This window comes from Cucumis melo, chromosome 3, assembly GCF_025177605.1.
Source record: "Cucumis melo cultivar AY chromosome 3, USDA_Cmelo_AY_1.0, whole genome shotgun sequence".
Lineage (NCBI taxonomy): Eukaryota > Viridiplantae > Streptophyta > Magnoliopsida > Cucurbitales > Cucurbitaceae > Cucumis > Cucumis melo.
Genome location: NC_066859.1, coordinates 30,082,792 through 30,095,617, shown reverse-complemented (window position 1 = coordinate 30,095,617; position 12,826 = coordinate 30,082,792). Strand labels below are relative to the sequence as shown.

The following is a 12,826-nucleotide window of genomic DNA, read 5'->3' as shown; positions in this document are numbered from 1 at the left end:
ACATACTTAATAAATATTCTAAAAATTACTACCTATTATAATTATCCAAATTATTAAGTCCCAATTTTATAATTAAAATTATCAAATTTCATGTTTCATGGCTACCAATACTTATTTTATTGTTTTGTATTTGTGAACTTTTCATACAATTTTTCGTTGGGTTAGAAGAAGTAGCATCCTCGAGTAATGGTTGAGCTAATATATCAATTGTGATGGTTGAAACCAATACAAATATATATATATATTTCATTCATTATCCAAGGAGGTGAATGATAAGTTCAATTCGTTTGGAGTTCTTGTACGGGAGACATCATACAACACACAATAAATAAACAAACATCCACAAATTCAATAATTAAATTTTTAACCCCCAAGAGATTTGGGAACAGGAACAACAACCCAATTATTATTAGTCCTCAATTCCTCGGTTTTGGACATTATCTCACTGTTGAATGACATGAATGACTTGTGTCGAGTGGCAAATGCTGCACTGAATCGCTTAATTCCTTCTCCTAAATCTCTTCGTCTCTGGACTTCATTGTTCAGTTCCTTCAATGCAGTTTCTTTCAGCTCCTTCTCCATCTCTAGCTTTTCAACACATTCAGACACCATTTTACGTAAAGAATCTCTTTCATCTTTCATAAGTTTCAACTCTCTTTCTAAGTTGTCATATTCTTGCTTGGATAGTTCCAAACGCTGGTTGTTGGAGTCTAGCTCTTTCTCAAGGCCATGGCATCTTTGCTTAACATCATGAAGTTCAATGCTCAAAGTTTCCTTCAAAAAGTCATCTTCAGCACACCCCTTTGATGTTTCTGACAACATAAGGGATTCCATTATGTTGTTTATGTTCGCACGAAGTACATCATATTGCTTTTGAATAAGTGAATCATTCGTGGCGGTAGTTAGATGAGCCTCCAGAGTAGTAAAAAGACACGTTCCAATTTCACTGGTGCTTGACAGGAATTTTGTTGTTGAGGGTTTCTCGTCATCTTTGGCACTCTAGTAAGAGAAGAATAGAATTTAAAAAAGGGTGTTATATTTGACAAATTATCTTAAAAACTGCTAAGCAATGTAAATTCTACCTGGAGGGAAGATAGGATTTCAATGTAAACTTCTTTGCATATTGCCAAAGAATTGGACAACTTTTCCGGAAGTTCCTCGATTGCTCGTTGTTTTTGTTGAATCTCTGATATCTCTGCCATTAATTTCTTGTTGACAAGAATTTGCTCCTCATGCTTTTCCTGTATTTATCAACAATCACGGAAAAAAGTTAATAATGAAAGAGTACGAGGAATGATCCGAAACCTAAATGACGGCCAAGTTTAACTAGAATTAAGCTCTTTCATTAAGTGGCATAACCCATTTCATTAAAATCTATCACAAAAAATGGAAAGACGATGGAGACGTTTAACTTAAATAATTAAGTTTTATATTTCAGTTAAATAAGTAGTTAATCTTAAGCATTAGGCTTCAGCTAAATGATCTCTAACGTGTTTGAAGTATGAATACAACACCCTACAAGAGTAATGTTGAGAACTTCGATCATGGTAGCACACTGGTACATAAACAAGGAAGGAGAAATAACACTTACGAAGTTATCCAAACCTCGTTTAATCTACAATCACGGAAAAAAAAAAAAGGAAAGAAAAACAAGATAAAATCAACCTGAAGTTCATTTTTCTCCATGATGGCATGCTCTAGTTGTCTCTCCAGATTTTGAATCTCTTGTTTATGATTCTCATTGGAGAGACCATGACCCTGTAATTCAACCACAAGTGCATCAGATTAAAATCAATCAAACCAGACAAGTGAGAATCATGCGATATAAGTATTATCATATATCATAAACAAGAGCAATGCCTAAATTTTAAGCCATAGTTTTAATGTAAGGAACACGAACTTCGGAAAGAAAAAGTTTAAGGAACTTTCATAATTATAGACGAACAGAGATAATGCCTCAACAAAGTGGCATATAGAAACCCTCGTTGCACGAAAAAGCACTTACAGGAGTTATTTCATTGAATGGAAACGATTGCACTTTTCTTGCAGGAGTCGTTTGAAGTGAATCAAGGTCCGCTATGAAACCTTTATTCAATTTCAACCAAGCATCTTCATCTGCAACATTACTGAAAGCATCTGGAAGAGGGCTAAACTCAGGAGGCATAGAGTAATCAGATCGCTTGGCAACAAAAGCATTAGGAGGTGCCTTGAAACAAGGTGTTACAAATCCATCTTCGTGGTTTTTATTACAACTACCACCAAAATCTTCCCCGTGAGTGTTTTTCACAGAATCTTGTTCCTGAAAAATTGCAACAAAATTTGGGATTGATGTTCAGTTTCAATTAGAGCATGCACGATAGTGCGTAAAGCTACCTAAAACAACAATAATGACATTCTATAGTCACACTTATCCATGTCAAAATGTAACAGATAATGTAATTTTCATACTCGACTTTGATTGGAGCTTTGTAGAGACTCCGAAAGATTGACAAGATTATTGAGACTTTCTATTTTCATCTGTTGCTCCCTGATACGTTGATCGCGTTCTTTATGTGAGTTCCTTTCCTCTTGAAGTTCCATTTGCAACTTCTCACGCTCAAGCTCAAACTGGATTATTTGAAATCAGCATTTTATTATTAAATAAAGCAAATCCTAGAATGTACAATTGGAGATCTACATGTACTAAAAAGAACAATAATCAGAAAGAAAGAAAGACAGAGAAGGGAAAAGAAAAGAAAACCTGCCTTCAATAAATCGTTCCTTAATTTCAAAACCTCCTGCTCAAGTACTTCAGCATGTGATCCCTACACAAGAATTAAATGTCAACTACTCGAAATCTATTGATCAAGTGAGACAAATACGAGCGAACCTGAAGTTTTTTACGCAGTTCCTCTATCTCTTGATTCTGACGCTTCAATAACGCTGCATCTGTCAAAATCTGGGACAATTTTAAGGAGAATTAGTTGCAACATAAAAATGATAGGCAAAGGATACTACATTGAAAAACAATGAATAATTGCATTTGGTCAAAAAAATTAGTGATGTAAAGTTTTGATCTCAAGAACAACGTATGTACAAACCAAACCAACATCACAACTTCAGAGTGATGAGATACTGGGAATACAAAAAATGCACTGAAGTTTATGTCTCTTGATGAAGAAAAGAAGAGAGTATGCTATTTCCAGAAGAACAACCTCATTCACTTGAACACAATTGGTGATCCGCTTTGCTCTGCTAGCAAACTGGAGAGTTCCTTTTGTTTCCTCTATATGTACCTAAAAGCACATATCAAATTTAGAGGAAAGGAGGATAAGTTTAAGTATATATGAATCTAAGTTGACTGTGGAATGGTACGTTCTGGATGTTTGAAATTCTACACACCGTTATGCACTAAATAAGAAAACTGAAAGAAAAATCCTTTGGATACCTCTTCTGGAGCTATGGTGCATATTATTGAAGTCTTAGCATTGCCACCCAGAGCAGGTTGGAGTATGCGCGTTAGCTTACTGTCTCGATAGGGAATGTGCCCTCTGTCCCAAAAAAGTAAAGCATTATTTACTGTCATTTCAAGAAAGAAAGAAAAAGAGTTTTCCAGGAGAAGAAACTACCTCTGCTTAACGCCCTCGCTTAACTTATTAATAACATTCCCAAGAATCATTAAACTTTTATTGATATGCTTCCCTTCTTTCAAACGTGTTCCTTCAGCTCCTGTCTTAGCAATACGCTCAGACCCCGCTAGATCTACCAAATTCTATTTCACATAACACAAGCAAAGTCAAACGATCAGAAAACATGAATTATTATCTTTGACTAGATCATAAGTTAATGCCATGTGGTAGATTTATGCAGGGTACGAACCAATACAGAAACGCGTATTGAATCCGCACTCAAATTTTCACCCATCTCCTTCCCTTTGCTTTCAATTACCTGCATATGTTGAACTCGCATCAATAAAGATATTAGTTAAAGGAGCTCCCTATCCAAAGACTTAACATATACCTACCATTCTGAATATTGTGTGTGACCTACTACTCCTCGCATTCATATTTGTTTCACCAAAGTGTTTGTTTACTGCAGGAGAAGTGTATGTCTCAGTGTTTCGGGTTCAAGAAATAAAAAACTTATCCCAAATATAGTTATATGGTTTTTTCCATACCTTCACCCTGCTTGATGAGCTTTAATACTTGATCAGCATTACTGACAATCTCCTCCTTGAGACCTGCAACAAATATCCCGCGCTAAAGAGAGAGCTCTGTCAGTTCTATTTTCATATATCTTGAAAAAGAAAGAAAAAAATGCAAGGGAGTGAATGGCATAACAACCTCCAAGCTCTCATGAATCGGCAATTTATTGTTCTCAACCGCAAAAAGATCATTGATTTCTTCGTTATAAATTTCCATGTATGAAACTCTAATCAGAAATTCTCGATCTGACGTCTGATAACACAACAGAAAAATATGGAGTAAAAAGTTTTATCTTGCAACTTCAAGGATTTCATGTTGACTTCAAGACTCAAACAAGATTTTACCGCGTGAATTTTTTCGAACACGTCTTTCACTGCTCTGTGAATAACTCCGGCGTCGGTTTCAGAACCATTCATGGTGAAAGTTTTTCCACTGCTGGTCTGTCCATAAGCGAAAGCAGTTCCTACAATATCTCAACTATGAGCTACGTCGTCAAAAATCAAAGAAAACAATAATACATTTCGAATGGTTCCATATGAAGCATTGAAGAAAGAAGAGAGAACCATACCATTGAAACCTTCAACTGCAGCATGGATGATATCCCGAACAACGAGTTCATAAACACTACCGTTGGTACAACTTTCATCCAACACGTGATCTAGAGTAAAAAAAAAAAAAAAAAAAAGGAAATGGCCATATAATTAGATAGTAATGAAGTAAAGCATAAGAAGAAATGAGGTAACTATGAGTGGGAAATTGTTCAACTTGAGGAAAAAATGAAGAAGTGGATGGAAAAGTACCAAAAGCATATGAATTGCCGGAGATTGGTGTGCCATGAGGTCTGTGAAGCGAAATTCGATTGTGGTCAATCTTCCAATACGTTCCATAGAGTGAATCTTGAGATACAGATGGTCTCAATCGAACAGCAACGCAAATCTTCTCCATTTTCGAGCTCTCTATGTCAAATGAACTCTTTTTTCCCTCTCTGATCTAGGGCTGATCTGAGCGGGATTTGTGTTTCAAACGGCTTTCTAATTTCAAAATGTTTCGTTTACGGAAATACCCTCCATGCTGGTCATAATATTACGCTCTATGCCCTCCCGCTTTTCTTTCGGCCCAAATTGCAAGGAAGATTTTTTTGGGCTAAATCTAAGCCCAAATTTCATATTTGATGGGTAGTCAGATCGAAAGTCTAGTTTTGATTTAGGAAAATTGACCAACCGAACTAACAATTCAATACTGAACTTGTAAAGACTTACTCCCTTCTTTGAAAAATATTATTACACTTTAATGATATTTCTTACACATTGATAGTTTGATTTAAAAGAAATTTAATTTTATTTATAAGTTTTAATGATTAGATGATGATAAATTATCGTTATCTAGTTTATATAATATGTTTTGATTTTTTTTTTCTTTCAAAAAACGAATGTATGTTTTAATGAGTCTATTCAAAACAAAAGAAAAGAGAGAGAATCTATTCAAACAAAACATATAAAAATGTGACGAAAACAGTGATTTGATATGTAAAAGAATGTGAAATAAGCAGTGATTTGATATGTAAAAGAGAGGGTGAAAGAAGGGACGTTTTTTTTTTCAACTTTTAAAAGACCATGAAAGCAAAGAACATTATATTACCGATATAACTACTTCACTATCTATTCAAATAATTGGTTTCCTCTTTTAATTTTCAATCCATCCAGTAAATGTTTTTTTTACTTTAACCACCTATTAATTCTATATCAATATGTTCTTTTTTAAGATAAAAATTACATTAGATGTGTTGATATTTTTATTGATATTTCATGTTTTCACAAATTTAATCAAGTGATTGGAATAATTGAATTGATATTTTCAATATATTATTAAAGACAATATGTGAAATATAAAAACAATGAAATATAAATAATAAACATTTCAACTCAATTGAAATAATAACATAACATTAAGTCAAATACACATCTTTCCATTTTTTATTTTTGACAAGGATTAAAACATCAATATATTTATTGACATTGGCATTTCAAACGTTGAATTGAGATGCTTTAACCGAATAAAAATAATATATTTCTTAAATATCACATTATTTGGTTATTCAACTTCAAAATCAAGTTTGATTATAAAAAAAAAAACATATTTTAGATTAAATGACAAAAAAAAAGTCATAAATTTTACCATTTTAAATAAAAATTTGTAATTACTTATGTTTCAAAATTAGGTTTATGAAGTATGAGTTTACAAAGTCAACGTTAATTTTATAACAATTTTCGAACACCATGCAAGGTCCTACGTTAAATGTAATATTAAAATATTTATGAAGCTCAACTATTTCAAAAATATAAATATTTTTTTAATTAAAAAAAACACAAAGTTTATGAGTTATTAGCTGTAGTTTAAACCAAAATTTAAAGCTACATAAATTTTAAATTAAAGAAAATCATATACTTTCCAAATATAGAACTATATAATTAGTGTAAACACCACAAAGAATAATATAATATCAATAAAATCTATTTAAGAATTTAGAAAAAGAAATTACAAAGAGCAGCAATTAATAAAATAGGAAGCATAAAATGTGATGTATGATATTATTATTTTGAAGAATCAATGGTAGGATGAGATGAGAATGAATAGTTACTTTAAGAGATATAATATTTTATATACTCTTATCATAAAACATACAAAAATACAAAGACTCTCTCAAAATCATAACTTCCTTAAAAAAGAAAGAAAACATACAATGCATTTCAATCTTCTTTAAGAGAGTAAGTAGTTGCAACGACTTTGATACATTCCATCTGACAAAATTAAAGTATACAAATCAAAAACAATTCTTCAAAAGAAAAAAAAAAAATCCCATTAAAATAAAGTAATTCAATTAAAGCTTTAATCAAATTTCAAACAAATCACCAAAGAGATAAAAGCAACTAATCAGCGACTGATACGTAGACCATTACGTGGCATCAATTGTGAGGTTAAGTTCCTTCGGTCAACTACATACACGTGGCTGAGCTCTTCCCAGCCTTCTTTTTCTATCCGGTCTTTTTGGCTTTTGATTACCGGTTCAATACCTCCCAATCTGGACCCTCCACGTGGACTTTGATAAAAGGATTGGCGGCAGGCGGCAGCCCCCCCCCCCCCCCCCTCTCTCTTTGAATTATGGAGATTACTTTCTCATAACTTCTTTTGTTAACTTTAATTAATTAAATTAGCTTTTCTTTTTCGGTGTGATTGATCGTTTATAAAAGCTACCAATCATAATATATATATGAATAAATAAATCAATGTGACAATACTTACAAATCTACTATATGTTGTGCTTTGTGCACATGTATTGTTCAAAGGGTAATGTATCAATTTCAATGACAATATAGATTGAGAAAAAGAAGGAAGAGGAAGATTTTGTAATCTTGATTTTACATCTTTTTGTTTTTTCTTTAATAAAACAATCATTTTAATTTAGAGTTAGTTGTATCATGAATATGCAAAAGATTTTGTGGATTATTAATTTGTTTGCTTGAATTTATTTTTTTTTTTTTTTAAAAAAAGATGTTAGTGTTTATGTCAAAAATAAATTATAATAAACCTATGTGGAGTTTTGTTTAGTGTATATATATTTTAAATTTCTATTGAATTCGTTGTAAGAGGACAAGTAAATATTCAAAATTTGGTACAAAGATATGCACACGTGAATCATAATAACTTATAAAATAATGTGTATATATATCAATCCCTTCTTTATTATTTTATGTCATACTTCCATTCAATTTTTTTCTAATAAAAGTAAATTAAGATAGGAAAAAAAAAAATAGAAGTTTCTTTTAGACATCATTGGGGATAAATAAACCTATCTTTATTCTAAATTATTTTGATTTGATTTGTTCCTAATTACTAATTAAACATATTGTAAATGTAAATAGGTATAGTACTATATCTTGACGACGATGTCCACTATGTTACGTTATCTCAAAAAATTCAAGTAAAAAAGATGAAGAAAGAGAAAAAAAATAAATTCTTTGGTTGTAAAAAAAAAAAGGAAGGAAAAAGGAAAAAGGAAAAGTATAATTTAAAAAAAAAAAAATGGTTATATATATGTATATAAAAAAGGCAAACAAAAAGGGAAAATTATCTTTAATTGAATGAGGACCACACCAATTCCTTTGCTTCTCAACTCACAAGTGGAAGAACCATTCTCTTCACCGAAAGAGACACCAAGTTCTTTCACTTCAGTTTTTATCATCTTATTTTTCTATATCTATATACTTATACACATAGATTATGATTAATATTAAAAACATACTGAGAGGGGAAATTATTTTTGTAAGACCCACGTTATGTCACACTTCAGTTTTCACTTGGAATCATATAAGTGTTCCTACACATCAATTATTTGAGTTATCCAACTTAAAAAAAGTGTTCAATTTTTGTATTTTTTTTTTATTGATTCTAATTATAAGCTATTAATTAATTTCTTGTTTAAAAATATTCATAAAATTATTATATGTTTTACACAGTTTAGAAACATATATATACACTTAAAATATTATACTAAATTTATAATTTATTTATTTTATTATTTTTTTGTAATTGAGGTTGGATTTTAAATTATTGTTGTGTTTTTATGGTATAAATTAGAGTAGGAGAATTTGAAGATAAATTATATTTTAAGTTATGTTTGATTATTGTTTTGGCCCTCAAATTAATGTGTTGGTTGTTAGAACATACAATAAATGTCCAAGTAGGAAAGCTAAAATAATATTTGAACTTTTAAATATGCAACTATAATTATAATGTTACTTAATTAATTAATTAAGATTACGAGAAGGTCATATTGAAATAATATAATTTTCTGACTTGTACTATTTTCTTAGGGTCCTCTTCACGTCCTTCTTTATTTTAATTATCTAAAATATAAATACAAGTTAACATATATATATATATATATTATTTTCTCAAAATAAACCTAATTCAAGCAATTTAACTTTTACTCTAAATCTTCGTAAATGAATTTTTGGAAAAAGTATTTTTTTAATGTTTGTATTTTGACTATGTAGTTTATATTTAATCCATATGTCTCAAAATCAAATCTTAGGCATTTAATTTTTAAATTTTAAAATGTTACAATTTAATTTGAATTGATTAATAAAAACTAACATGAACATTAAACTGATTCTTTTTGTTTTTAAGTATGGGAGAAGGCAAAAAAAAAAAAAATTAGAAGTAGGTAGAACTGTTTTTAAAAAGTAGCTAAGAAATTGATATAGGAAGGGAAGAAAATATAAAATAGGTATAACTATAAACATTTGAAACAAACTAGGAAAGGACTGACACCAAACAAACAACTTGGTAAATTCTTTAATTTGAGAAATAAAGGGTTCAGTTGATTGATGTCAGATAGTTCTTTAAAACACAAAAAGGTTTCTTTGGTTATTATTTTATCATTGTTATTAAAAAAAGAAAAAGAAAAGAAGAAGTGGTCAAAATAGAATTATATACAATGAGATGCATTATTATTATTGTATATATGTGTGTGTGTGTGTGTGGGGAAGGGGCATGGGTTTCAGTGATATTGAGTCATGTGCACGCATCGACCTAAAGATACCTCTACTTCTCTCCCTCACCCCTTCCCCCACACCATTACTATATTTCTAAATCCCCCAATCCCTTTTCCTCTCACTTTTCATATATTCATTCTATTAATTTATTTTGTCATTTTATATATATACGATCATCTTTTAAATAAATATATATACATATAACTTTCTCTTCCCTCACTAACGTCCTTCTATACGTCCATCAAAATGTTAATGTTATTGATGTTTCAATTGGGTGAAAACATCCCTAAAATGTCATGATTTTAATTAAATGAATTTTAATATATAATAACACGTATTAAAGCAAATTTATTGTAAATACTAAATTTTTAAAAATATTTACAAAATAAAAAAAAAATTCATAATTTATAATTAAAATAGACTTATGTCAAATTTTGAAATTTTAATATTTGATTTTATCATGAATCGTAAATATTTTGTCACTTTTACTGTTTTTTTCTATAGTTTTTCTCATTTTTTTTAATACCTCTTAATAAGTTAAAGTGTTTGTTATTTAATTACTGAGAAATTATGATGAATAAGAAAAAGTTGAAGCTATTTTTATCTATATCAAAAGAATATAAATGGAATTTTTGTAATATATATTTTTTCATTGTTGTCAAATCTAATATTAAAATTAAATGTAAAAACGTCCATAGAAATATAAATGATAATTTTTTTTTTGTGAAAATGTCTACAAAGAAAATTAGGGAGTACGAAAATAAAAGAGTAGTGATAAACATAATTTAAAATATGCTTCAAATTAAAACTTTGTATGCTATCTTTTAAAGATTAAACTATCTATTCGGTAACTAGTTTTATTTTAATCCACGTAACATACGCTTAAATTTTCAACGTAATACATAGATCGTTTGGAAGCCGACATGCTTCTTTTCTTTTAAAAAGAGTATGCCACATCAACCATTTAGTCTCTTATGCCCGATCTAATAATCTACGTAACAAAGTTGTTGAAAATGTAAGTTAGGGCAATTTAACTAAATTCCTAATTTTATATCAAGTTAATTTTATATCTATCTATCTAGATGCTTACAAATTAGAAAACAAAAGAGCAATTACTTTATTCACTACAATATTAGTATGAAAGTTGAATTTAAAATTTCTAACCTTGTAAATTAAAGCGTTTTGGTTAACTCAGACTAGCAACAAGAAAAAGTTTAAGCCTCAAATGTGTTTGTAAAAATAAGCACTACAAGAGATGTAGCTCAAGTTGCAACTTCTCTCCAATCCAAATAAAAGAAACAAAAACTATAAAATAAATGGGTGACGAATTATGATTGAACTATTGAATGGATGCATACGTGTAAAGAAAAATATTGATATTTACCGTTCATCGTTTCCAAAGGAAGTCACGCAAAATCAAAGTAAAATTTGGACTTTGATTGAAGGACTTTTGTGCCTTTATTCAAAGAGAGAGAAGAACCAAAAAGAGGTCGATGATATTTGTTTTTCACTTCCAAATGGTTATGATACAGGAGAATGTACTAAGTTTCTTGTTTTTCCTTTTCAATTATTAGAACTCAGTGCTATATGCAGATATTTATATATATTTTTTTTTCTTTTTCTCTTTTTACTTTTACGTAAACTTCTTTGAAGGCTATTGCATGACGGCCAAGATCCGGCAAAGATCCGAAAGCCTGGCCCGAAGACCCACCGACTCCATCCACAACCAATCGTTTTCTCTCATAACCATATGACGGCTGTTCAGAATCCGACCTAGCCGATCCTTCAATTCCCGGTTCTGCATCATCAACCGGTTCACCTCATTAGTTAGATCTTCCAAATGTCTCTTCTTCCTCCACCGAGATCGCCGGGCCGACTCCCGGTTTGATATCATCCGCCGCAACTTCCTCTCATTCTCATTGGTCGAACAAGTTGCTGAGGTTCGCAGCGAGCCCTGCGAATCGGAACCAGGACTTGGGGGGCCGTCGTTGGCTAGAAAGAGTGACAAGAGCTCTTCTATTTCGGTGGCAGTGAACTCATGATTATTCTGATCAGGTACCTCACACTGAAACCCAACTCCATCTTCACCCATGTTCAGCATTGCCATGTGAAAATGAAAATTAAACTGAGAGAAAGAGAGAGAGAGATTGAGAGAGCAAAGGGGATGAAGGAAGAGGAAGTGTTGGGTATTTATGGAAAAATGTTGGAGAGACACATGGGGCCCAATAAGACATGAAACCTTGGAGGAGTGAGGTAAACCTGACCAAGAAAAAAAAAAAACAAACTTTTATTATAAAATAGCACGTGATTTGTTTCATGAAGAAAAAATGTATGTTAATTTGTGATGCCTTTTGGATATTATTATTATTATTTTTAAAAAATACCTCTCTCCTTCTCTGAAGAAAATATAAAATTATCATAATATTTTGTTCCATGAGTGATTTTCTTGTTTGGACTTTTGATTTTATTTTTATTTTTAAAAATTAAACAGTATTTAATTCCCAACCATATGTCATATACAAATTAACCATCTTATATGGACACGGAGATTAAAATGGTCTTTGGAAACAAAATTAGAAAAAGCTGCTTTTAAGAAGAACATCTGGCAGCAACAGAAAGATAAGCTAATACTCTACTACAATTCAAATTTAGCCATGTCATTAGCACTTAAAGTCAAGCAAAGCAAAGACCCACACAATAAAAGAGATAGCAATGTGGCAAAATATGAATTTGGTCCTTGCTACATTAGTAGTAGTAGTAGTAGTTTTCTGATCTGATCAGAAAATAAGAATAAAAAAAGAAAACAAAAAAATTCTGTCTTTTATGGGAGTTGTGCAGCGGTGGCAAGGTGCTGGACCAGAAATGTTGCTTTTAACTTTTAGATTAGTAAAAGAGAAAGTAAAGGCGGGGGAATATGAGATTGTGGTTTAGCTTAATCATGAAGAGTCAAGCAAATAACGACACGGTGGAATGGAGATGTCATGAAATTATAAAGCTTAAAAAGTTTTTTTTTTTAAGAGGGTATGGTTGTGGTATGGTATTGTAATGGTTGAGCCCATGACTTTGGCAACAAAGTGTAAACCAACC

At 30.9% G+C, this 12,826-nt stretch overlaps 2 protein-coding genes across 2 annotated transcripts; both read right to left on the bottom strand.

Moving 5' to 3' along the window:
* Positions 1-205: 205 nt before the first annotated feature.
* On the bottom strand, positions 206-5,202 carry LOC103487816 (kinesin-like protein KIN-7N). Its single transcript, XM_008446303.3, has 17 exons — positions 4,985-5,202; positions 4,753-4,842; positions 4,529-4,647; positions 4,323-4,436; positions 4,157-4,238; positions 4,004-4,071; positions 3,859-3,927; positions 3,609-3,751; positions 3,428-3,530; positions 3,195-3,275; positions 2,870-2,938; positions 2,745-2,804; positions 2,449-2,607; positions 2,006-2,299; positions 1,666-1,758; positions 1,083-1,241; positions 206-999 (listed from the first exon to the last, which is right to left on the bottom strand). The coding sequence occupies exons 1-17, from the start codon at positions 5,127-5,129 to the stop codon at positions 364-366; spliced, it is 2,484 nt and encodes an 827-aa protein (XP_008444525.1). The 5' UTR covers positions 5,130-5,202; the 3' UTR covers positions 206-363.
* A 6,191-nt stretch (positions 5,203-11,393) lies between these two features.
* LOC103487817 (basic leucine zipper 4) lies at positions 11,394-11,846 on the bottom strand. Its single transcript, XM_008446304.3, has one exon. It carries the CDS (start codon positions 11,844-11,846, stop codon positions 11,394-11,396), a length of 453 nt encoding a protein of 150 aa, XP_008444526.1.
* Positions 11,847-12,826: the final 980 nt, after the last annotated feature.

What these genes read in the sequence shown, in the direction of transcription:
- LOC103487816 (XM_008446303.3), bottom strand. Translation starts at nt 5,129, where the DNA reads ATGGAGAAGATTTGCGTTGCTGTTCGATTGAGACCATCTGTATCTCAA. An exon ending in AGCGAGGGCGTTAAGCAGAG is followed by an intron (nt 3,531 to 3,608) that starts GTAGTTTCTTCT and finishes TTTTTGGGACAG; the next exon opens with AGGGCACATTCCCTATCGAG. An exon ending in AACTGCGTAAAAAACTTCAG is followed by an intron (nt 2,805 to 2,869) that starts GTTCGCTCGTAT and finishes ATTCTTGTGTAG; the next exon opens with GGATCACATGCTGAAGTACT.
- LOC103487817 (XM_008446304.3), bottom strand. Translation starts at nt 11,846, where the DNA reads ATGGCAATGCTGAACATGGGTGAAGATGGAGTTGGGTTTCAGTGTGAG.